This window comes from Perissodus microlepis, chromosome 8 (assembly GCF_051167445.1).
Source record: "Perissodus microlepis isolate ML-2025 ecotype Zambia chromosome 8, ASM5116744v1, whole genome shotgun sequence".
Lineage (NCBI taxonomy): Eukaryota > Metazoa > Chordata > Actinopteri > Cichliformes > Cichlidae > Perissodus > Perissodus microlepis.
Window position 1 is genome coordinate 108,955 of NC_140468.1, and position 24,747 is coordinate 133,701.

General features: G+C 45.6%; 2 protein-coding genes across 4 annotated transcripts in view; one reads left to right on the plus strand and one right to left on the minus strand.

Annotated features, from left to right (window-relative positions):
* Positions 1 to 22,477, minus strand: LOC146380936 (poly [ADP-ribose] polymerase tankyrase-2-like). Of its 3 annotated transcripts, XM_084936866.1 has the most exons (31): positions 22,263 to 22,477; positions 21,944 to 22,053; positions 21,107 to 21,514; positions 19,894 to 20,009; positions 19,684 to 19,792; positions 18,445 to 18,540; positions 17,556 to 17,592; positions 17,169 to 17,244; positions 16,598 to 16,692; positions 16,370 to 16,436; positions 16,193 to 16,270; positions 15,204 to 15,312; positions 14,994 to 15,115; positions 14,785 to 14,876; positions 14,606 to 14,684; positions 14,323 to 14,494; positions 13,413 to 13,492; positions 12,996 to 13,141; positions 12,719 to 12,884; positions 12,375 to 12,594; positions 11,745 to 11,854; positions 9,341 to 9,529; positions 8,885 to 9,245; positions 8,165 to 8,241; positions 6,847 to 6,967; positions 6,316 to 6,413; positions 5,976 to 6,050; positions 5,520 to 5,625; positions 4,431 to 4,617; positions 4,182 to 4,338; positions 1 to 3,216 (listed from the first exon to the last, which is right to left on the minus strand). In XM_084936866.1, exons 3-31 carry the CDS (start codon positions 21,444 to 21,446, stop codon positions 3,154 to 3,156), a joined length of 3,744 nt encoding a protein of 1,247 aa, XP_084792992.1. In that variant the 5' UTR covers positions 21,447 to 21,514; positions 21,944 to 22,053; positions 22,263 to 22,477; the 3' UTR covers positions 1 to 3,153. The 3 variants fall into 3 exon arrangements, with proteins under 3 accessions (XP_084792992.1, XP_084792991.1, XP_084792988.1); XM_084936865.1 differs by lacking the exon at positions 21,944 to 22,053 and having other exon boundaries at positions 21,107 to 21,468; XM_084936862.1 differs by lacking the exon at positions 21,944 to 22,053.
* LOC146380937 (neoverrucotoxin subunit alpha-like) overlaps positions 22,313 to 24,747 on the plus strand; it is an 8,084-nt gene continuing 5,649 nt past the window's right edge. Inside the window, exon 1 of the mRNA XM_084938565.1 lies at positions 22,313 to 22,514. Coding sequence (XP_084794691.1) covers positions 22,313 to 22,514 — 202 coding nt within the window. The remainder of the gene's footprint in view (positions 22,515 to 24,747) is intronic.

A 24,747-nucleotide genomic window follows, 5' to 3' on the forward strand; every position in this document is an offset into this window, starting at 1 on the left:
TTAGTACTCGGTCCATCACTGCAGTATTTTATTGTAATAACAGAAAAGAGCTGACATGATGACGCTAGTGTAGAGAGATTTACATGAAACATGGAAAACCACAGACAGGGTCATTAAGGATTCACTGTCCAGCTGTCGTCCTCATTCAGCCAATCACAGAGCAGAAACAGAGGAAACCAGCCCAGAGAGCGGCGAGGACACAGCTGATCCGTTTCACACATCTCGACCGATCAAAGTCCAAATGATCGCACATCCACCTTTCCAACCAAGTGTGCTGGCTTTAGCTGAGAGCTCCACCCTCTCAGTGAAATCTGGGGACTTTATCCAGTCGTGGACTTGGAAGTACAGGATTGGAGAAACAGGTAAAAACCATAAAGCACCAACAGCTTTAACTTCAGATAAATATGTTTTACAGTCGCTGCAAACACAGGAAACAGCCAGGGTGAGAAATGTGCTTCGAAAATGCCACAAAAACCTGATGAATCCTTTAATTAGCACCATTTTGGTCCAGAGTCAATGAGGCGTTCACTGTCAGCTGCTGGTTTCCTCCCAGTCTGCACCGAAACACTGAAACGGGCACAACGCGCAGCTTCCACGTATCCAGTCAGACAGCACCACATGCATCATTCACACACAGAGGAGAACAGTCGGAGCTCATTCACCCTGCAGGTTTTACAGTCTGAAAAAATCCAACTGTTCTTTGATTTCCAGGGTTGAAAGTTTCGATTCTGCAGGACTAAAAAGAAAACGTTTCAAGATGATTTAGGTTATGAAACTGAACTCATGGATGGAAAGCGACCCCCCCACCCCACCCCCCACAGCTGAGGTTTGAGGAAACCAAATGAACATGATTAACCACGCTCCAGACTTCACTCTCCGGCAGTCATTGTAAAAAAAAACCCACATTACATGCTCAGTGATTTTAAACCAGCATCAGCTCTATGGGAGGCTTTTTCACCTCTTGCCCACAAAATTACCTCCTGTTTTGGTGCAAACTTCTGTTATTAAACCTGTCTGCTGAGCGTTTGCCTGCTCTACTATTGGAATGAGCTCAGTGTGAAACATAGCTCTGTGTTAAAAGGTGCAAAGCAAAAAACCCCAACAGGGAAACCTTTTTGGAAAGCTTGTTAATGTGAGTCCAGCTTTTAGCCCAGAAATCTTCTCATTCTCACTCATTTGGGTCATTAAGGAAAACTGAACTTTCTATCAGCACTTCCTGTTTGTAAGCTAACAGTGGGCAAGCAGTCAGCCACCACGAGGACGTTCTGAACAGGTTTAAAGCTTCATTATCTTTGTTCTGCTGCATGTGGATTACAGACCTGATCAGAACAGTGATTTGAACGCTCTCATGCTGCCCGCAGGAGGAGATTCCACATATTTATGATACATTTCTCGTTTCACAGAAAAGAGAGCCGATCAGTCTGCATCAAAATAAAATTCAGAGCTGATTGTTTTTGCAAACTTACACAGTTCCTGATGTGAGCACTCTCTCCAGTTCACCTACATTACCTTAGTTAAGCTAACAGCCGTCGCTTCAATCCGAGTTCAGAAAAATGAAAACTTAATGAATCTGGACTCTAGAAAGGAAATAAATGAATAAGAATTAGTGACGTTGTGTGTTTTGTTGCTTTGTTCAGCTTCAAACAGAATTTCATGTTAGCTTAGCATTTCAGCTATAAAACAGATCTGACAGTTTAACTTTCCATCTGGGCAGCTGTTTGTTTGAAGGCATGCGACGCTAACCCTTAAACTCAAAACTCTTCAGTCCAACATCAGCTCAGTTTTTAAAACAAGAAATATATTTCTAAATGATCACTTTTTGTTATTTTCTATCAAATATAGCTTTAAGTTATGTTTGATGTCTGGATTAAATATCAAAGAATCTGATGAACTTGCATCAAAGTGGTCCCTGTTTTTTGTTTTTTTTAAATATATTAAAGTACAAACACTGCCCCTCGGAAGGCTTCCTTATTTTGGCCAGTCAGAAAAAAATTGAGCTTTTCGAGAGGCGGGGCTTAGAGTCCGGAGCTGAAGCAGTTTGTCTGACAGAGGTCAGCATCACATAAACATGAAGAGTGATTAACAAATTTATATCTGACGCCACAGAGGCCCTAAATTTAAACAAAATGACCAAAATCATTTTAGATTTTTCTGTAATGTTAATTCACCAGTAAGTGTAAAAACTTTAACATTGATTTTTTTTAATGCTAAAATGTAATTATTGTTGTTGTTGAATTTTCTAATTTACTGTTTTCACAAAAATGCTGAAAAAAAGGTGAAGTTGTTTTTAATTAAGTTGTTTCTAAAAAATGTGTGTTTCCTTGTTTTTATGACTGGTTGTCTAATAAATTTGTTAAGGGCTGTTTTTTTTTTTTTTTTAAACTGTGAATCATAAAAAGCTTTTCTGACCTGGGATAAAAACACTGAGCTGGAATATGAACTAAATAAATCAGTCAGAGATCTGCAGTCAGGCTACGACTGCTCAGGTACGTCTGCGGCAGGTAAATAATATTTGTTTGATGAATCAGATTCAGGTTTTCATGAATTGTGTGATAACTCTAGCCAATCAGAGACTGCGGCTCGTTCAGGCTGATTCGGAGAAAACCTGGTCTTTAAAAACCAACACGATATTTTCACTTCATAAATATTAATAAACTGACATGCTTGTACAAAAAATAAATATACACGTAACATCTCCATGAAACCAATCCAGTTCTTCATCTCGTCAGGTGGTTGCCAGGCAACATGTAGGGTTGTTTTGACTGTTCTGTCTGCAGCGAGCAACCGTTCACCGTTACGTCGCCGTTTTCAAAGACGGGGAGCAATGAACCCATTTATCTGCCAATTACAGCAACTTCCCATCATGTGGGTTCAAACATCAACAACATGTCGCGTGGGTCAAGTACATGGATTTGGTTTTTGAAAAATGACCTGAAATATGTGAACAACACGTTTTTAACGACAAGGGGATGAAATCAACAGTCACATCACATCAGGACGGAAGTCAATAAAGTGCATAAAACCACAAAAAAAACAGTCATCTGATAAAAACCTACATGTTTTATACATGGTATAAATAAAGTTTTCTCTGTGCATGCAGTTAGTGAAGATTCTGGCGTTTCTTCATGTTTTCCTTCCCTGACTCGATCTTCTTCATCCGTCTGCGGAGGCTTCAGGCTTTATGATCTGGTAGGTGATCAGGTACTCGGGGTAGGCCTGTGGGCGGCAGAGAGGCGTTCACTGACACTCTGTAACAGACACTCAACCTTCCCCAGTTACACCGAACTAAAAACTGATTCTTTCATTTACCATTTTTTCTACAATCACTTTGAGCTGGTGTATATGAAACGTGCTATTCATAAAAAGTTTCATGACGATTTCACACTCACAGAAACTCTGCAGCTGTTCATCACCAACTCCATTTATATTCACAGAAAGCTTTGAAACCTTTTCATGCACACGAGGCTGATGAAAACCGATTTCTCTTGAAACAACACCGAGTTAACCCCCCAAACTAGCTCTGAGCTCAGTTCGTTCTCACTCACTCAGTTTGTTGTGAGGAGCTGCTGGTCGGCCTGGAACTGAATTTAAACTCAAAACAATGAGAGATGTTTCAACGCGAGCCCACAGGCACCTCTCTGCTTGTTTGCGTTTGCAGGAAGACGACAGTAAATGTGACACTCTGACACTTTAACGTCCCCACTTCCTTCTCGTCCTCTCAGGCTGCTGCTTTCAGCACTAAAGCAGACCTCTGCATGTAATGCGACACACTTGTAACGTGGCTGATTGCTCGAGTGGACATGTATTCATGCCGCTTTGTGAAGTGCCACTTCTGAGAAGATATTGGTTTTGGCACAAGACATTAGAAAATGTCCAATTGTCTGAGCACGAGCCGCTCTCTCCACTTATCCAACGACTATCTGTCATCTGGCTGTTTGTGTAGGAGACGCGTCCGCCCTTCAGAGGAAAGCTGAAGCCAACACGGCCGTGCTGCAGATTTAAACAAAGCTCCACAGAGTTCGGTATTTAGCACGCTCGAGTTTTTGTGTTAAACCTTTAATAAAATTCATGATTATTTCTTCAAAACTCTTAATTAACCCAAAATATTTGATGTTTCTAAGACTCCAAACCACAGACTTTATCCAAAAATAAAGTTCTAAGGATGACGAGGTGTTTCTGACCTGCTCTCCTCTGTAGATGACGTACTCGGCCAGAGCGAGGCCGTTAACGCTCGGCCTGCCGGTGACGGAGTGGTGACCCGGCGGCGAATGAGCCATCTTCATGGCGCTGACCTGCAGGAAGGATTTACCCAGAGTCACCCTGCAGAACAACAGGTGCCTGCGAGGAACAAAGAAGCGTGAGAGTGGTGCTCCACTGCAGTCTGAGCACAGGTGTGTTTGGGGGTGGAGGGTGGAGGTCAGGTGGTGTACCTGTGGCAGACATAGCAGGAGCGGTCTTTGTGGAGCGGACAGCCCGTCCCTCCTCCGATGCCGTAGACGTACTGGTTACTCTTTGACGAGTTCTCTGCAAAGTAAATCCCGGCGCCGAACATTCCCCCGATGTACGCGTGGCGTTCATCGAAGCCTTTATGGATGATGGCGTTGACAAACGGCGAGCCTGAGAGGGAATCGATGCAGTACGATCAACGCCCACGTTAACATTACTGTTTCATGTCATGATTCGTATGATTCACGATCCTGTCCAAACAAGTCTCTACTTCACTATCTACCTGTGAGAGGTGACCAACAAAGCTCTGAGCACATCTGCACAGATCCCAGGACAGCTGCCATTTTTACATCTGTCCCTGAACGTCTCATGTCCTCTAAAGCCTCGAGGACACAAACAGCTGCAGACCTGACGGCTGAGTTTTCAGTCCTGTCGTACTTCTTTATAATCCGCTTCACAGCCATGTTGGGCGCATGTGTGGTTGGAGATGAGTCCACGTGGTCACATGAAGCAGGCAGGCATGCAGACGTGCACGGACCGTCACTCAGACTGCGGCAGACTCGTGAAAATAAACTCCAGGCCTCGCACTGCGAGATCACCCCGATCACAGACAACTCTGTGACTTTGACCTGAATTTGTGTTTGTTGGATCGTCACTGGCGATGAGAGCTGGGTGTCCGTCTACAGTCCACCGTTCACAGGCAAACATCAGAGCAGAAGATATAGCAGATGCCATCTCATGCTGGCTTTGAGTTTTTGAGCCACACCAACACATTCTTCACTTGTGACACTTCCTGAAAATCAAAATCGTGTTGAAGCATCAGTGTTTCGACACACCCGAGGAGGTTTAGAGGAGAAGGGGAAACAGCCGGACTTCCACGGAGGGATCTAAGAATGGCAGCTGTGCTGAAAACCAGCGATGTACGTGGCCAAGTTTAAATCATGCAAGTCTTCCCCCACTGCTCTACACTGGTACACCTGATATTATAGAGGTTAGATCTGTTGACTGTTCTCCTGCTACCATCACAACACTTCTGCTGCTTGTTCCGATAACATGATCTTTGGTGTTCTGACCGTGAAACAGCATGCGCTCATTGGAGTGGTTGTGGTTTTCCTCAGACACTTCCTTCCTGCGGTGGCTGTACCTCTCCCACAGCTTCTTGTTGCAGACCTTCTGGATCTGAAACACAATCAACTGAGAGTCAACACAGTGACCTCCTCTAACCTCTGACCCCACCACCATCGTGCCCAACAAATGTTCATGTGAGAATAACAACGTCCCGTGGAGCTGGGTCACAACGTCCTGCATCTTAGCACCAAGTCTGTGATGGCGACCGTGTGTAAGACCTGCATTCTCATCTAAACCAAACAAAACAGAACTCGTACGATGAAAATGATCTCCTGTCATGTGCTACATGTGAGAGAGGGCGGCTTCAGATTCTTCATCTATGAAAGCAAATCAGCCCACAGCTCAGAAAATGACCCAGCAGCAGCAAAGACACAGCCCTCCAAGTCTTCGCAGCGAGTTACCTTGACCAGGTTGTATCTGTTGAAGACTCCTCCAGCGTGGCCGCCGTCCCGGTGCTCTCTGATGGTGCTCTGCATCTGACCAACACAAACAAAACCACATTAGGACCGCGGCCTGGTAGGCTGTTAGGCCTTTAATCTCAGCAAACGTCCTCTCAGTGTTCACTGCCACCTGCTTTAGCTTCTCCACACTTTCACTGTACGTGTACTTTATTCTGTGCACACGACACGTTTGTGTGTCCTGCAGTAAGCATCGCTCACAGCTGGCTCTTTCACAGCGATGAAATAAATCAAGAGTTTCAGAGTTAACCTGCAGGTCTCATCACCAGGTATGAGTCAGTACCTCCTCCTCCACCGACTGGAACTCCTTGTCGTCGGCCGAGAGGTCGATTAAGATCGTCCCACTGTTGGCTGTGTTCAGCGTCAGATATGGATTCAGACCTGTCACAAACACACAAATCAGGAGTCTCTCAGATACGATGTAAAAAAGCTTAAAGCAAGCCAACCCCGACCCAAACAGTCGAAGTCATCGTGGTTACCTGCCTCGGTCCACCTGCTGGTATAACATGTGTTTTCTCTTCATTCATTAAAGCTCATGAAATGATTGGAATGTGTTTCAGTCATTAGGTGGAGGAGACCTAACCCCTGGCTCTCGTGAACCTCATCAGTAAGAGGAGGGGGTCCTGTCAATCAAAACAAGGGGCCTTAAAGGGGGAGGAGCTAAGAAATTATGCTCAGATCAGAGAAATACAGATTATTTAGTGTTGGGAATCATACAAAGCTGCTCTGATAGAGTCCAATGATACAAATCTAGAGCGCACAATGAGCAGAATAACTCCAGTTTAAATGTGTGTGTGTGTGTGTGTGTCCTCACTCTGCGGCCCACTGATGAGCCTCTCCACTCCTTTGATGATCTTGTGTCTGTGTCCGTAGGCGTTGATGCCGATCTCCTTCAGCTCGTGATGACCCATCTCCACCAGAACGTCTAGAGTGATCTACACACACACACACACACACACACACACACACACACGTTTACTGCCTTTGTAAGGACATTCAGTGACACAACCTATTTCTTGGGTCCAAAGAAAAACGAACCAGAAGCTTAAAACTGAGTCAGAAACCATCTGCAGGCCTTTGCTTGATTCTTTTATTTGCACTGAAACTAAACGACTCTGAAACAGATCGTTTATGAAGCGCGACAGCTGTCACCCAAAGTAACCAAGCAAAGGTCATTACAGCTTCTCACAGCTGCTGCAGAGCGGTTTTACTTTTCATTCATTTAGGAGTTTTATCAGCATTCATGTGAAACATTATGCGCAACTGCCAGGTGCTGCTAATCAGAGGCTTTTGATAAACTGATGATCAACACGTGAATATAAAAGATAAAAGTTTAGGCAGACTCTACAGGTCTCAGTTAGCATGTTAAAGGTCAGAGTTCATTGGCTGTTTGGGAGGGCTGCAGCAGAAAGCCTCCTCTCTCTGAAACAACATGGCGGCACAGCTTTGGTTTGCACAGCTGCACCTGAACAAACCCAAAGACTCCTGGGACAACGTCCTTTGGACAGGCGAGACTGAAGTGGACGTGTTCATCCATTAAGCACAGCAGCACATTGTGACCGTGTGAGAGGTGGTGATTTCAATGTTACCTGTGCTGGTCAGTGATTTTAGTCCCATCTGCAGAGGATGGTAGTCAGTTTTCACCATCTCCACTCCTGGAGTGAGCTCCCATTTGTCAGGAAAATGAGCTGTAATTTAACTCACTTCCACTTTCATGTCCCAGTTTTTAAAGTAAATCTTTTAAAGTGAAAATCAGCCCTGTGTGCTGAAATGGGAACATGTTAATGCCAACAAGTAGTTTATGAGCCAAGAAGACAAAGAAAACAAAGCTCTGATTTTTTTTTTTTTTTTTTTTACAATTTTAGCCAAATTAAAGGTGTTAACAGCAGCTGAATCATGTGTTAGCACTTCCTGTTGATATCACTGGATATCTGTGATCTTCAAGTCTCTCCACAGTAACAGCAGGAATAATTGTTGTTCATCAGTCCTTTCAATGGATGGAAAGTTTCCTCATATTTAACTAAAGAAATTCTTCAATGAAAGTCAGTGCAGCTAATGCTCTTGTACCTGCCGTCACTGTTTCCTTACACACGGGAAACCTGCCAGTAGTTTGCCGGTGTCGAAGTTCTCACCTGCTCCCTGTCGAAGATCTCCAGAAGATGCTCCAACCCCAGGTTCTCCAAGAACTGACAGATGCTGAGCTCAGTCCCTGAACAACAAACACAATCAGTTCAGAAACCAAAACAAGACGGCGTTCATCCAGAGGCTCCACAGGGATACAACTGACCGCAGTGGGAAAAGGAAAAAAGCAATTAAGTAGAACATCGCTTGGCCTGTTACCAAACTGGACGGTTCACACCGTCTGTGACAGAAACCCAACTATCCCTGCAGCTAACACTCGGGCAGGATACGTCCTGGTTGTCACAGCTTGATCGGATTGGTGGCGTCTTCTTTGGTGATGCGTTTGGCTCGTCGTAGTTCAAACCTCACAGAAGATATTTAACTGATACTACAGTGATCCTGGGATTGATGTAGAACTGAGCATTTTTGCCCTTAGCACCTTAGCTTTCTGAAACCATATGTCATGCTCCCTGTAGTGGCTGAAAAGTTAGCCTCACCTTAAACTCTGACTCTAACAGGACCAAAACTTCCAAAATGAAGATCATGTTTTATTCAGTCATAATAAAATAATAAAGTAGTAAAAAGAAAGCAAGAGGAAGCTTTTTATCTCCTGGACTTCAGGAGTCGCCCCCTGCTGGCCAGTTTAAGGCTCTTCAGCTCAGGCCTCACTTGTCAGACCTTCAGCGCAGGTTAGCTGTTGATTTCACATCAGGTTTTTTTTAATCACTGACCTTCATCTTTTTTCTCTGTGCCTGGGGATCCCTCCGCAGCCAACAGCAGGGCCGACATCTCAGGAAATGGTGAGGACGATGATGGCGGCGGCAAAGACAAGAGGCTTGCAACAGCGGCTGTGTTACTGGTTGCTGCTGCAGATGTGGAGGAGGAAGAGGTGGAAGGGGAAGAAGACAGGAGGAGAGAAGGTGTGGGGCAGGCGTATGACGAGGAAGGGTTGGAGGAGAGGAGTGGTGGGATGGCGGTGACAGGTGGAGCACCGGAGGCAGACACTGCTACGCTGATGACCTGAGGTTTGTAACAGCCAGGGAGAGCGGAGGGAGGCATCGCCGCTGTTAGCAAGGCCCGGACATCATCAGCCTGCAGGAGGAAGAGGAGGAGGAGCTTATCAATATGTTTTATAACCACATGCTGTTTTATGGTGGACTGTCCCTTTAACTCAGTGTGAGACTGACTGTGACCAGGTCCAGAGGCGACTGTCCTTCCTGGTTCCGCAGGGTCGGGTCAGCGCCGTGAGCCAATAGGAGAGCACAAAGCTGCGTGCGTCCCTTCTGAGCGGCCTCGTGCAGTGGCGTGAATGCCCACTTATCAGTGCCGTTAACACAGGCATCGTACTTGATAAGGAGAGCCGCCACATCCACGTGCTAGAAGAGATGGTACAATGTTCACACTCAGCAGGCTTTTATTGTGAAAGGAAATAAAAACTGATTTATGTCCTCTGATAATCGTGTTTGTGAGATGTGAAGACACACACACACACACACACACACACGCTAACTGTGTCATTCCCCTCCTCCTCACTGAAGTGTGTTTGTTCACACTCCGTCTCCAGCTCACCAGTCTGTGGGTTTTGGTGCACTTAAACCAAAAGGGGACGCCACAGGGGAAAAAACAAAAGCTCAGTTAAAGCCTTTATTACTGCCACACACAATAGAGCACAATAAGGCCACATTAGACACAATGGTCAAAGGAGCTTGCAAAGAAAAGCGTCTGGACTTCTTTGAGTTGCTTGAAGACATTTCACCTCTCATCCGAGAAGCTTCTTCAGTTCTAAGGTCAAATGGTGGAGAGTCCCAGATTTAAACCTAGTGGGAGTATCCCCCCACAGAGGGACAAAAGGACCCCCTGATGATCCTCTAATCGCCTGAGCCAAGGTGTGAAACTGGGTGTGGGTCCCAATCAGCCAGAGTTTTGGGTGAGCTCATTGTGAAACCTGGCCCCACCTTATCATGCGAATTCCTGAGATCAGATGGCCCAGGATGTGAGTGGGCGTTAAGGCGTCTGGGAAGGGAACTCAAAACTGGATTATAGATGGCAGAGAGTTGGTGTCGTAAACCACCGCCTCTGTTCAAAGATGGTCGCTCACAGTGGACATAAATGGCTTCTTTCACTCCTCTTTCAAACCATCTGTCCTCTCTGTCCAAAATGTGAACACTGGCATCCTTGAAAGAGTGACCTTTATCCTTAAGATGCAGATGAACTGCTGAGTCTTGACCTGTGGAGGTGGCTCTTCTGTGTTGTGCCATGCGCTTATGAAGCGGCTGTTTGGTCTCTCCGATGTAGAGGTCTGGGCATTCCTCGCTGCACTGTACAGCATACACCACATTGTTAAGTCTGTGTTTTGGCGTTTTGTCTTTCGGGTGAACCAGTTTTTGTCTGAGTGTGTTGCTGGGTCTGAAATGCACCGGGATGTCATGCTTGTAGAAAACTCTCCTGAGTTTCTCTGATACACCGGCTACATAGGGGATGACAATGTTGTTGCGTCTGTCCTTCTTATCCTCCCTCGCTGGTGTCTGATCTTCTTTTCTGTGCCTCTTTGCTGACTTTAAGAAATATATAATCCAGTTTTGAGATCCCTTCCCAGACGCCTTAACGCCCACTCACATCCTGGGCCATCTGATCTCAGGAATTCGCGCCCTTCCTACTCCCACTAGGTTTAAATCTGGGACTCTCCACCATTTGACCTTAGAACTGAAGAAGCTTCTCGGATGAGAGGTGAAACGTCTTCAAGTAACTTAAAGAAGTCCAGACGCTTTTCTTTGCAAGCTCCTTTGACTACGATGACCTGGATGACTGAGAACCTTCACAGAAATTAGACACAATGGCACCACCATGTGGTCAGTTAAAAAACTACAATGGTGTAGTTTATCAGCCTGTTTCAGGCTCTCCTCCTGTGATTTCAACTAAAGAAACCTTTCAGCAATCACACTGAAACATCTCTCAGACGCACACTTTTTGTTTGCTTTGTCAGGTGTGTGTCTGTCTTTGCGTTTCTGATGTTGTGGAGAGAAATCTGTTTACACCGGCACTTTCTGGGTACTTTCTCTCTTTTTTTCCTCCTCGGGGAGATAATTACATGTTAGCATAAAGACTGTGTTTAAGGTTAGAGTCCTAAGCTGGATTAGGTGTGTGTGTGTGTGTGTGTGTGTGTGTGTGTGTGTGTGTGTGTGTGTGTGTGTGTGTGTACCTGTCTGTCTATCTTTGTGAGGACCAATCTTTTTCTTGTATCTAGCAAAGACATTTGTGGAAAGTGAGGACTTTTGTTCCTCATCACAGGGCAAAGCTTCAGCTGGTTTCGAGTTCATAATAATAATAATAATAATAACAACAATGGATTGGATTTATATAGCGCTTTTGAAGGCACCCAAAGCGCTTTACAATGCCACTATTCATTCACTCTCACATTCACACACTGGTGGAGGCAGCTACAGTTGTAGCCACAGCTGCCCTGGGGCAGACTGACAGAAGCGAGGCTGCCATATCGCGCCATCGGCCCCTCTGGCCGAGTTCAGACGTGGTTTTAGGAGTCAGTTTTAGGTTCAGAGCTAACGATGTGTGTGAATGTTATCCCCGACTCACCCCGTACGAGGCAGCGTTGTGCAGAGGGATCAGTCCACCTTTGTCCTGAGAGTTGACCTCAGCTCCGTGCTGCAAAAGGTACTCTGCCACCTCCAAGTTATTATAGCCCGCTATACACACAAAGAAAAACATGCGTATACATATGTATGACAGCATGTTGGAGAAATTAATAATGCAAGAGAATAATTTAACATTTAATAGAATATTTTAACTTTAGCAGGATGTAAAATATAAATTAAATGTGGAATCAAATATGTGAAACTAGATATCACAAAAACAAGTCCTCTTTGCCATCGAGCATTCAGGCGTCACTTTGTCATGACTGTAAACTGTTTATATATATATAAACAGTATCTTAAAGTGAAACCACTTAAACCTGCATTCTTTGGCCAGCAGGGGGCGTCTCTACTGCATGCAAACTTCTAATATATATGTGCAGCTGATAAGCTGCTAAAATGTTTTGGATCCTTTAATTTGTTACTAACTTGTTAAAAATGTAACAAAACTATCCACATAAACAGCTCCACACCAGGGGGCGCTGCACAGTGGAGGTAACACGGACTGTCCTTTAAGACTACACCTGCATGAATAATGTAGGCGCTGGTGTTTCAGGTGTGTGTATTTATGTACCAGCCAAGTGCAGCGGCGTGGAGTGCCTCCCGTGTTGGTCTCGACAGTTGACGTTGTCTCGAGTACAGAGTTTCTTCACTCGAGCCAGGCAGCCTTTCTTGGCGGCATCCAGCAGGGCGGCGTCACCCCGCAGGAGGTCCTGGATGTCCGTGTCGGCATCCTTCACCAGATCCAGAGGGGTGTTACCGTCCCGGTTTTTCCGGGTTGGGTCGGCGCCATGCTGGAGCCAGGAAATAACCAGAAACTGGCAGTTCGACTCTGATGTTCAGTGAGCTGTGTGATGCTGCTGCTTCTATCCTTAAAGTATTTATTCATTTAAAACACGTGTGTGTGTCTGTGTGTACCTGCAGCAGGAGTTTGCAGATATCGTATTTGCCTTTGGCGGCAGCTTCGTGCAGCGGTGTGAACTTCCAGAGGTCAGCCACGTTGACCACGGCGCCGTGAAGAACGAGCAGCTCTGCGACTTCATAATGACCGTAGGAACAGGCGTTATGGAGAGGAACCAAACCGCTGCAGCAGAGACAGAACCATGACTTCAGCGCACATTTTTCCACCACACAGAGATGAAGTCTGACACATTTCTTCTGCTCGAGTCTGAAGACACGCAGTCCTCCTCCTCACCCTTTATCCTTGGCGTGGACGTCGGCTCCGTGCTGCAGCAGGAACTGGACGACTGCCAGACGGTTGTAGCCGGCAGCAAAATGCAGCGGCGTGGACTGCCGACCCTCCACGTCCCTGCAGTTCACGTTCTGTGCTGTGCAGAGCCTCTGCAGATGCCGATGAACATGGTGTGCAGAGACAAAGAAAGCAGAGAAAAAGGGAAAGAGTTAATTTGTTCAGTAACTTTAAGTTCAACAATGAAGCAACATCTGGACCAACAGAACCTGCAGTTCCTCTACTGTCCAGCAGGGGTTCCAGCAGTGAGTCATGCAGCTGTAGCTCCTAGCTTTTGCTAGTGAACTGGAGTCACTGAACATTTTGATGGCGTGAATGTGTTCCTGGCTTTAGAAATCAGACTGGTCCTCTAACATGGCTAACCTTGACGACGTCCACATCTCCAGATTTGGACGCTTCTAGCAGCTGTCGGTCGACTTCAGAGTTCCCGATCAGAAATCCTTCTGCAGAGACAAACAAATGAAACACAGATGAGCAACAAAGGTTTAAAACTAGTGACGTGAAAGTGGCAAAACAAGTGAGCAGGCGGCTCATTTTCTCATGACTTGGTTTTAGAACAAGAGACGTCGCCCTCTGCTGGTAATTAGAATGAAGGCAGGTTTAAGGCACTTAAGCTACACCCACCTTTCATTTCAGTTTATGGATTTTAAAAATGGCAGCATGGTGGCACGGTGGTTAGCACTGTTGCCGCACAGCAAGAAGGTCCTAACCCTAACCCGTGTTTGCGTGGGTTCCCTCCGGGTACTCCGGCTTCCTCCCACCGTCCAAGACATGCAGCTTGTGGGGACAGGTTAATTGGATAATCCAAATTGCCACTAAGTGTGAATGTGCGGGTGAATGTGAGTGCGAATGGTTGTCTGTCCCTGTGTGTTGGCCCTGCGACAGACTGGCGACCTGTCCAGAGTGTACCCCTCCTCTCGCCCTATGACAGCTGGGATAGGCTCCAGTGCCCCCCGCGACCCTGATAAAGGATAAGCGTAAGCGAATGGATGGATTTTAAAAATAGGACGCAGCAAAGGTGCACCATGTGTCTAATAATTATTGATCATTCTTCTACTGATTTTGTCGTCTTGATAAATCAGTTGATCACAGCCGGTTTCTCCCAAATTTACGAGTTCTTAAATTAAATTAAGTTAAAGGTTAAATAAATGGAAAAACATGACTGTATTCCAAACATCCACATGTGTTTGGTGCAGCAGTGTTTCTAATACCTGCTTTCCTTCTTCGAGTTAAAAAACTGACTATTGAAAGCAGGCGTGATGATTTCCGTCACCTTGCAGTATCTCCTGCACGCTCTCGTTGCCCAGCTGTGACGGTGACAATCCCTGCAGCGACGTGAGCAGCGGGTCGCAGCCGGCGGTCAGCAGCAGCCTGCAGGTCTGCAGGTGGCCGCAGCGAGCGGCTCGATGCAGCGCCGTTTGGCCAAGATGATCCACCGCGTTCACCTGGACGGAAACGACAGGCGGGATTCGTCTCAGGTGTTTCTGATGCTGCAGCGACACTTTCTAATGAACGTGCTTGGGACTAACCACACATTTCAGCTGCCGTTCACTCACCTTCGCTTCATGTTTCACCAGAACCTCAATGACATCGTTGTGAGCTTTCTCTGACGCCACGTGGAGCGGGGTCTGCAGGCTGAGGGGAAACAGTGACATCACAAAAAGATCAGGAACTGTGTGACATCACAAACATCACTGAAACAGGAAGTAAAGCGCTCTGACACCTCGGGACTCACTCTTTAGTCTTCTCGTTGACGTTGGCGCCCTTCCTCAGCAGAACTTCACATACTTGCTTCCTCTTTGGGTACGGAGAGGCAGACGCACAATGCTGAGAGCGCACACACACACACACACACGCTTGTTTTTAAAACTGAAAATTGTCAATCCATTAAAATCTGCGTGAGTAACTCGGGGCGACTGCACAGGACTGAACACGGCGCCTCACCAGCGCCGTCTCCTGAGTGTGCGGGTGTTTGAAGCTGATGGTCTCCACGCTCAGATGCTTCTTCACTTGAACCATGTCTGCGTCCCTCGCCGCCTGCAGCAGGCTGTGACCTCTGAACTCATCTGAGAAAACAGAAAATCCTCGATGTGCACGCTAATCTGCTAATGACTGTTTGACTTATTTTCTTACAAACAGGGAAACAGGACGTACAGGCGAGCCGCTCCTTCAGCTGTGCGGTTGGAGCGAGGTCGATGGAGCTTTTATTGTGACAGTTCAGGAAGGTGGGGTCGGCGCCGTAGCTCAGCAGCAGAGAGCACACCTGTGCAAACACACGAGGGCCACCTGAGTAAGAACGGGGGAGGAGGGACTATTTCTACAGCAGAAAGTAGTTCCAGTGCCCATGATGCTGTGCTCTGTGTGACTGTTCAGAGTTACTGTGTCAAACATAAGGCCCGAGGGCCAGAATCAGCCCGGCAAAGACTCCAATCTGGCCTACTGGACATTTTTGGAAAAGCTAAAAGACGACACAGATTATGGACTTTAACTTGATTTTCACAGATTTCACAGCTTGTCCTGCTGATAAAGACAGAGCCATAGTATAAAGTAAACGCAGAGTTATAAAGTAATAGACAATTAAATCTGCAGTAGAAATATATGTTTCTATTTTGACTTTTACACATTTATTTCTTTAGATTAAGTCCAAAGAGTGGAGCTGACAGATCTCCTCAGCAGCACTTCTTTTTCTTACATTGAGATTTCTCGGGGATTAAATGTGCAGTTTTTCACCAGCACTTAAGATCAAAGCGGTCTGTGTGTGGCCCGCAATAATCTTCTTCATATTTATTGGTTATTTGGATGAAGCAGCTGTTTTAAGGAGAAAGAGCGTACACGGTGTCATTTCAGAAGCTTAACTGGCATCACAGTGAGATTTCGTCGGGAACAACAGGGAGAAAACATGTTTAATGAAGGCGCAAATATCCGACACACTGCAGCGCCATCTAGTGACCAAATAAAAAAACCGCAACCTCGAGGATGCTCTGAGTGTAAGAGCTGCATTAAGGAAAAAACTTTGCATTTTAATTAAAATGCAAATCTTCAGTTTTTCCATCCTGAAAATTCTGTTGATGAATGGTGTCCTGCAGGTGTTGAGCTCCAGGGTGCGCTGTGATTGGCTGTAGTGAGTTTTGTGTGTGTTTTACCTCAACGCGGTTCTTGGAAGCAGCTTCATGCAGAGGCGTGAACTGCCACAGGTCCATGGCGTTCACGCAGGCGCCGTGCTGCACACGGAGACGGGACGGATTAGTATGGGTATGACCCCCCACCCCCACCATGTGCACAGTGCCCGCTCTGCTCGAGCCTGATAAAGTGACAGATACCTTCACCAGCAGCTCGGTGACCTCGTAGTGGCCGTACGAACAGGCGTTATGAAGAGGAACCAGGTCCCTGAAACAAACAACAGCGAGCGGTCAAAACTGCTGCTGCGTTTAACACGTCACAGCCGAGGTGGAGCACTGCGTGTTAAAGAAAACCATCCACAGACTGCAGGCCTCTGTTGAGCCTTACAGACAAAGGAAAGGGCAAAGAAGCTCAACACAAGCACTTACCCCTTATCCTTGGCGTGTACGTCAGCGCCGTGCTGCAGTAACAGCTGCACCGTCTTCACGCGGTTGTAACCAGCGGCGAGGTGTAGCGGCGTTGACTGAAACAACAACAACAACACCCAGTGGTGTGTTACAACACAGGGACACACCGACACAAGCCTCCACCCTGCTGTCAGAGTCATGACCGGCACGGAGAGTTTCTCTACATGAGTCTATTCATGTGAGCCACACTCACCAATGACCCACCACTAATCCAATAAACACAAGGAGCTGGATCCACGATTTTTAGGTTCTGTCTCCATTTATTTTTTAGATATTTTACTGTTATTTTAACCATTTCATTCATTTCTGCATTATTTGTGCTGGTTAACAATATTTAAACCATGTATCTGTTATTTATATTTAACTCAATAACTCTCAGTTTACTTTAACCAGTTATCAGGGGCGGAGCTAAATGGGGGGCACCTGTGGTTCCCATGTGCCCCAAAATGTGATTAAACTGATTAGGCATCACACACTTCTTAGAAAAAAGTGTTCAGCTCAGTCTGATATAAATTCAGACCCTCCTCGTTACCTTTCGTCCATCACTGGCGTGACAGTTGACGTTGAGCGGCGTCAGCAGAGCCATCAGCTTCTGTTCGTTCCCGCTCCTGTGGAGACATCGGCATCACGTTCAACCAACCACAGCTGGAGTTTAATGAGTTATATTCAAGGCGTCTATTACAGAAAAATCTGCTGATGTGTTTTCTCATGAATGTCAGAATCTACTGAAACGAGAGCAAGCGCTGACAGACTCTCACTTCCTATGTTTCTGAGAAATGAATCAAAAATCCTGATGAAAAGCAAAACTTCACATTTAAGCAGCTAGAAAAGAGAAATTTGGGGATTTTTAATTTTAAAAATGACACTTGTTCGGTTCAGCTGTAACATCTAAACATTTATGAATTACAGAGTACTGTACCTGGCACTTTCCAGAAGCTCATCTTTTCTGTATTCACCTGCAAACAAAAGAAAACAGAAAAAAAAAAAATCAGAAGCTGATAAAATGTTTCTCTAAACTTGACCTTTGACCTCTTTTTCTTTCAGTCTTAATATGAACCACAACCAAAGTAAAGGCTAATGCGAAAAAAAAAGTAAAACAAAGCTCAATGAAATTAACAATTTGCTAACATGCTAATGTTTAGCAGCTATGTTTACCTTTTTCTGAGTGTATTTGCCATAAATACCAAACGAAACTATTCTGATTATTGTCTTTGTTTCTGTGCTGAGTCTCGACTAGAGAATCTTTGCCTGATTTATCTTATTTATCGTAAAGTGAGTTTGATGTCAGCTCATCGTAATCGTAGCAAAGATCTGCAGAAACTGAGTAAACGGAGCAGTGTGAGGGTTTCTCCCTCAGGGATTACAGTCAGCGCATCACTGTGGGCTAAGTGATGGGCTGACGGAGATGTTTCATTTCATCATCCAACACAGTGAGATCATATGTCAGACAAATAACCAAACTTTAAACAAAGATTAAAAAGTGTCAAAAGCAAAAATCTATCAACACCAAAAACAACATTTTTAGGAATATGACAAAAACCAGGAAACAAAACCACATAACTGCATGAAACCATATAAAAACCATAAAAGACAGATTTACTGTTTCATGTGTGTTTACAGAAGAGTGAGACGGACTAAAATCAGAGGAAAGGACATGATGTGCTGGAAGTGTGATTATTGATACACGTTCATGGTCACAGCTGAATAAACCGAATTTATCGAGACGGGGGCGTGACCGCCTCGTCCAAACTTCGTCACAAACAGGTGAGCTCTAACACCTGCAAATGTCCCCGTGAGGTCCAGCTCACCTGTCAGGACCGCTTTGGCGGATGCATCAGCCAGATCTAGAGCGGTCCGACCGTCGGTGTTCCTGATGGTCGGCTCAGCACCATGCTGCAACAACACTACACACACACACTTTAATTAATTAATGCGTCCAGAATACAAATTAAAGTGAGTTTAACAGGACGCAGTGACTCAGGTGCTCTTCAGTGAGGCAGGTGACTCAAATCTTACGTAGAGCAATAAACAACAAAAGAGCTCCTCAGTTTTTATTTTAATAAATTAGAATTTTTTAAAGATTTTAGAAGGCTCTGATTGGGCAACATGATCTACTGACACTGCAGGAACTGTGTGATGTGTGTGTCCTGCTGCTCTCTGAGCTCAGTGACAGCTTCCTGGTGACTTCATGGTCTCGGCCTCTAGTACAGTAAAGCTGGTGCAGGGTGCATCTGCCTCATTATATTCAATATGTTTGGTTTCAAAAACTCAGAAGTCAAAGCTTATTTACTGTGGCTATGTCCATCTTTTATATACAGTATATGGCCACAAATAGTTTTCCAGGACAGGAGCGGCAGGAGCCAAACGCAGACACTGAAGACGACAGAAATGAACAAAATGCAAAACTTTATTAGGGATCAGGGAGCAAACAGAAATACAAAAGTAAGAACAAAACGTCACGGAGAGCAAAGTCAGGACAGCAAACAAACCAGGAGGGGAACGGGACACAGGTGAGAGCACCTGACAGCAGGAGGAAACAAAGAGGGCGGAGCAAACGATGACGATGATGCAAAGGAAGGTGAACCAAAGCAGGAAGTAACCAAAAACACCACGACAAGACGACTCACAGCAAACATAACATCAGACACGGGAACACAAGAGGAACTGACATGTACACAAGACAAGGAGGAAGACAAACACAGAAACAACACAAGCAACTCACAACACACGCGAACAAACCAAACTGCATCACAGGTTAGCTTCAGTTACCAGAGCGAGTCACATAAAAAGTATCAAAGCTGCTGATAATTCATTCATTATAACATATTTCCCGAATTATCTCTAACACAAAACATCATTTCAGCAACATTTTGTTTGCCTGAAGTCAAATTTGGTTTGAATTCAAATGAAACCTTTTGTGTGTCAGTGTGTGTGTGTGTGTGTGTGTGTGTGTGTGTGTGTGTGTGTGTGTGTGTGTGTGTGTGTGTGTGCGTGCGTGCAGTAACTCTGTGTCCTGCAGGTGTTTGAACATCTGGGTGCTTTTGTACCTATGCACACATCGATCTTGCCCTTGATGGCTGCCTCGTGGAGCGGGGTGTAGTTCCAGTTGTCTCTGGCGTTGGCGTCCGCCCCGTGGTGAAGCAGCAGACTCACAACCTACGCACAAAAAAAAAAACCACACAAGGCTGCAGAGTTTCTGAAGTTTCAGGGGAAAAGTCTCCACTTTCCAGCTCTGGATACGGAACATGTGGATATACCTCGGCGTGGCCGAAGGAGCAGGCGTTATGGAGCGATATCAGACCGCCATCATCCCTGGCATGGACGTTGGCGCCGTTCTGGAGGAGGAAGTCCACCACGTCTTTACGGCCAAAGCCTGGAGACGCAGAGAGCGACACGAATGAACGAGGCTCATTATTCCTCTGCTGCCTGAGCCCTTGAACACCTCTGTGACTCCTCTCATTCTACAACCATAAATTATTCAGAGCGAGGCGGCAACGAGCTAACGGGGCTGTACAGGGAGGAGGCAGCTTCATCATCATCATCATCATCATCACAGGGGAGAAGAGACGCACGGAGAGTTTTGTGAGCTGAAACATCACTGCAGTCAGTTTGACAAAGAAAAACACAACCGCTCCAAGTTTTAAATGAACGCTGATGAAACTCTGCAGCTCTGCAGAGGTCATGATAACCATCCACACAGATCCGGCTTCCATCCACCCAAGTCTGAGGAAAATAACAACAGCATAAAACTTGCACTTCTTTTTATTGCAGTACAAACTTCTTAAAGTACATTTCAAAAGAACAAAGAAAACAACATGAATATACAGAAATGATGAAGATCACAAAGAGACTGAGCTGCCTGGGTTTGTGCTCTCTGTGTGCTAACAGCTGTTTATATTGTTTTAAACCAATTATACATACAATAACATTACATGTGCTTTAAACCAGCGGTCCCCAACCCCCGGGCCTCGGACCGGTACCGTTCCGTGAGTCGTTTGGTACCGGGCCGCGAGAGTTGAGGCTCAGGTGTGAAATGTATAGTTTTCAGGGTTTTTATCGGTTTTCAGCGTTATTTTGTTATCGTTTTTATCGTGAACTCGGTTTTCCTGGGTCTTTTCACGTGTGTTATGAATAAATCTTCTTTTTTTCGGTACCGGTACTAGTTTTATTTTGTTGTATTTATCCGCGACACCTTAAAGGCCGGTCCGTGAAAATATTGTCGGGCATAAACCGGTCCGTGGCGCAAAAAAGGTTGGAGACCGCTGCTTTAAACCATTCATGCTATTTATGAATGTGAAGCCGTGTTAGCGTCTGGCAGAAACACGAGGACGTCATCAGTATATAATGAGATAATTATTATTAATATTATGTTTTTTAAAATTTTGAAATGTGGAAAAGACCATAACACTGTAAAAAGAAGATGGCAGACATGCTGTTATCTGACAGGTTAATCAAGCCTGAGCGTCTCACCTGCAGCGAAGTGCAGCGGTGTGGATTTCCGGCCCGCCGTGTCTCTGCTGTTCACGTTCTCGGCCGTCACCAGTTTCCGGACCCGCTCCAGGTCTCCGCTCCGACAGGCCTCGAACAGCTCCCTGCGGCCCTCACCGGTACCCGGCTCTGCCACCTCCACCACCACGGGTCCCGGAGACATGGCTCCGCCCCCGAGACCCGACACTCCTGAACATCTCCGGCCAGACGACATGGGCGGAGGAGAGCGGCCTCTTCCCAGTTTCAAGCTGCCAGTTCCTGAGAGTTTGGATTGCGAGCAGCAAACGGACGAACCCCAGAACCTCGCAGCCACCGAGGCCATGCAGCACGACGAGTCCTGGTACCTGAAAGGCCCCAAACCCAGGGAACCATGAAGAACTGCTTCAGCGTCTGTGCAGCAGATGGAGTTAGAATTAATAAACACAACCAAGAAGCTGAGAAATCTTTTTCTGTCACGACTTCACCGGTTTTACTTTAAAGTCACAGACGACAGATCCTGTAAAACCAAACTTCCTCTGGACTTGTTTTGCTTCCATAGGTCAGTTGAAGTGTTGCACACTGACTCAGACTTTCTGCACAAACATTCGCCTGGAATCAGTCTGAACATCTGAATGTGCAAAAACACACTTTTCCAAACTATGACTGAAAAAAGGGAAAAGCTGGAAGATCATTTATGGCGCGTTTTCTCACATTAATATTAAACAGGCTTTTAGGAGCATCCACAATGCACTAATGTTTTTCACTACCCACTGATGATCACGTGGGGCGGATAGTGCATTAAACATTTTTCATGTCAAAAATCTTCTGAGAAGTCCTCACCTGCTCACTGACGCTACGACAGCAGGAGAACAATGACACGGGGGTTGCGTAATATCAGCCGCTGAAAGCATCAAAGGCGCGTGGAGGGATTTCTGCGTGTACAAACGGACCTGAAGAACAAAGTGGGTCACGTGACCCGAAAGGTTGGAATAATCCTGATTTTTAAGAAAGGAAAGAAGCACGAGCGTCGGTGAAACCGAGAGATGCTCAGAGGCGGAGACAGAACCGAGCGGGACCGACCCTCCACATCCATCCACGCGGGGATTTTCATGAAGACGCTTCTAACAACCACATTTTAAAAAGATCTCCGTGCACTCACCCTGCGCGCTCACGTTGATGTTCCGGGATGTGAGAGCTGCTCACGGCAGGATGAAGCTCCCCTCGGCGGTTTACAGGAAGGCTCCTCCATCCTCCTCCGCCTCCGGGAGCGCGGTGTGTGGATGTAGAGAGAAGCAGAGCCGCTACAAACGCCGTGAACCCCGCAGCTCAAGCACCGACAGCAGACCCCCCCCAACCAGAACAAAGGAGAGCTTAAATTTCTACCAGGCTCCGCCGAGCGAGCGGAGCTACTGTCTCAATGCACCAATAATAATAATAATAATAATAATAATAATAATAATGATCTTTTCCAGCACTTAAAGGATCAGAACGTGATATATGTATGTAATACTGAACATGTTATGTGTTTGTTTAAGGTGGAATGAAGGTTATATTGATTGAGTGCTTTTCATACAGGCAGTCACAAAGCGCTGTACACAAAGGTTACAATAAACAAGAAGTTAGGAACCAAATCAGACAATATGGACGATACAAAAAGGTTAAATGTAAATAAAAGTTTAAGATTAAAACAAAACCTCAACAGAAGGTTTGTTTAAACAGAAACATATATCATGGAGTTCCATGTCTGTCCTGCCTGCTAGCATCTTGCTGTTATGTGCTGATTGTCTCAGGGGCATCTTTACACAGCCTGGGGTCTCACCTGGTGTGGTAGACCCCAGCCTCTATGGATCTTGTGCTTAGATTAGTCATGATTGCCTTTCAGTCCAGCTCTGGTAGGATTTCTGTAAGTCAGCCACTTCCTCTACCTGCTGGTGGCACGTACCATGCAGGGCCCTTCCATGATGGTCGATCATCTCCTTGCTGCTCTTCTTTTTCAGGGTTTCTGCTTCCTGAGGTATTTACTAAGGGCTGATGTGCTCAGAACAAGGTCTTAATGTATGTTGCAGTCCTGTGCTCCATGCAGCGTTAGCTTTGACTCCCTGATAAAAATGACTAGAGGTGGACAACTCGACCCAAATGATACCAGCACGGGGACTGGTGTCAGACTAATATTGCAGTACTTTCTATCCTCTAAGTCCAGCTTCAAATATCCACTCTGGAAAATACCTGAGCCTTTCTTGTGTTCACTGTCACGTTGATTTGATTTCTAGCCTGTAGCACATTTAAAACAACAGAAAACTGTGGAAAGTAAAAAAAATGATGATGACTGAGCTCAAGTTGTTGGAATGGGCAATACTGGCCTGGTATTTCTTTGGTATCAGGTAAACATTTGCAGCAACGCACAACACTACAAACTAACTTCAGTTCATCTCAGGTCCTTGATTTCGTGTTTGGTTCTAGCCCCACCCACAGACAATCTGTCCCACCAATCAGGACATCAGAGTAATTTGAGTTTTACAGTTTGGGCTTTCAAAGAGTTTTTTTTATTTTTTAAAAAACCTCTTATAGTTTCATTGTCTCACTGTATGATTTTATCCTCACAGAGGGCAAAATCGAGTAATCGATAGGCTAAGAAACTTTGTCCTGCAGGTTTACCACACCTTTGTTCTTCAGGAGAAAATCAGATCAGTTTTAAAGCTGCTCCAGTTCTCGAATCTAATTTCAATCAAAGTTTTCTTGAAATAAACTGTCCTCTGGGGGGGGAAACCCCGCTCACTCGTGCAACGCAGGGGTTTAAATCGAGCGTCCCCAGCCTCTGCACACGGAGTTCGTGTTGTGCGGCAGTCTGCGCGCGCGCGCGCGTGTGAGCTGATTATCTGCAACCTGAGGAACTTGAATGCAACACACCACAGAGGCCTCATGCTGCATTCAGGTGCTTCAGTTTTCTGTTTTATTTTGGACAGGCTTCTGTTTTGTTGGTACAATAACATAAAAGTGATTCATTTCCAGCTTTAAACATGTAAAAATATTAAATTGTTACACAAAGGTCACCTGCCAAATATGTGAGTGTTCACAAGCAATGTTTTTCATTCCCATCCATCATCATCATCATCACAGGATCCTGAGGGAACTCTTCAGGAGCAGCTTTGTGTTTGTGTGGAACCAGCTTCCAGTTTGGATTCAGGAGACAGACACTATCTCTACTTTTAAGATTAGGCTTCAAACTTTCCTTTTTGCTAAAGCATATAGTTAGGGCTGGACCAGGTGACCCTGGATCCTCCCTTAGTTATGCTGCAATAGACGTAGACTGCTGGGGGATTCCCATGATGCACTGGGTGTTTATACAGTTCTCTGAATCATTAGTTATTATTAATCCCTGGCTCTCTTCCACAGTATATCTTTTGTCCTGTCTTCCTCGCTTCACCACCAACCAATCACTGCAGATGGCTGTGTCTCTGTGACCCTGGTTTCTTCCTGTTAAAAGGGAGTTTTTCCTTCCCACTGTTACCAAGGTTCTTGCTCATAGGGGGTCATATGATTGTTGGGTTTTGCTCTGTATTATTGTAGGGTCTACCTGACAATATAAAGTGCTTTGAGGTTGACATCTACGGCTATAACATGTTAAGAAAAGTGAAATTTACAAA

What these genes read in the sequence shown, in the direction of transcription:
- LOC146380936 (XM_084936865.1), bottom strand. Translation starts at nt 21,446, where the DNA reads ATGGCCTCGGTGGCTGCGAGGTTCTGGGGTTCGTCCGTTTGCTGCTCG. An exon ending in TCTGCAAACTCCTGCTGCAG is followed by an intron (nt 12,595 to 12,718) that starts GTACACACAGAC and finishes TCCTGGCTCCAG; the next exon opens with CATGGCGCCGACCCAACCCG. An exon ending in AGATCTTCGACAGGGAGCAG is followed by an intron (nt 6,968 to 8,164) that starts GTGAGAACTTCG and finishes GTGTGTGTGTAG; the next exon opens with ATCACTCTAGACGTTCTGGT.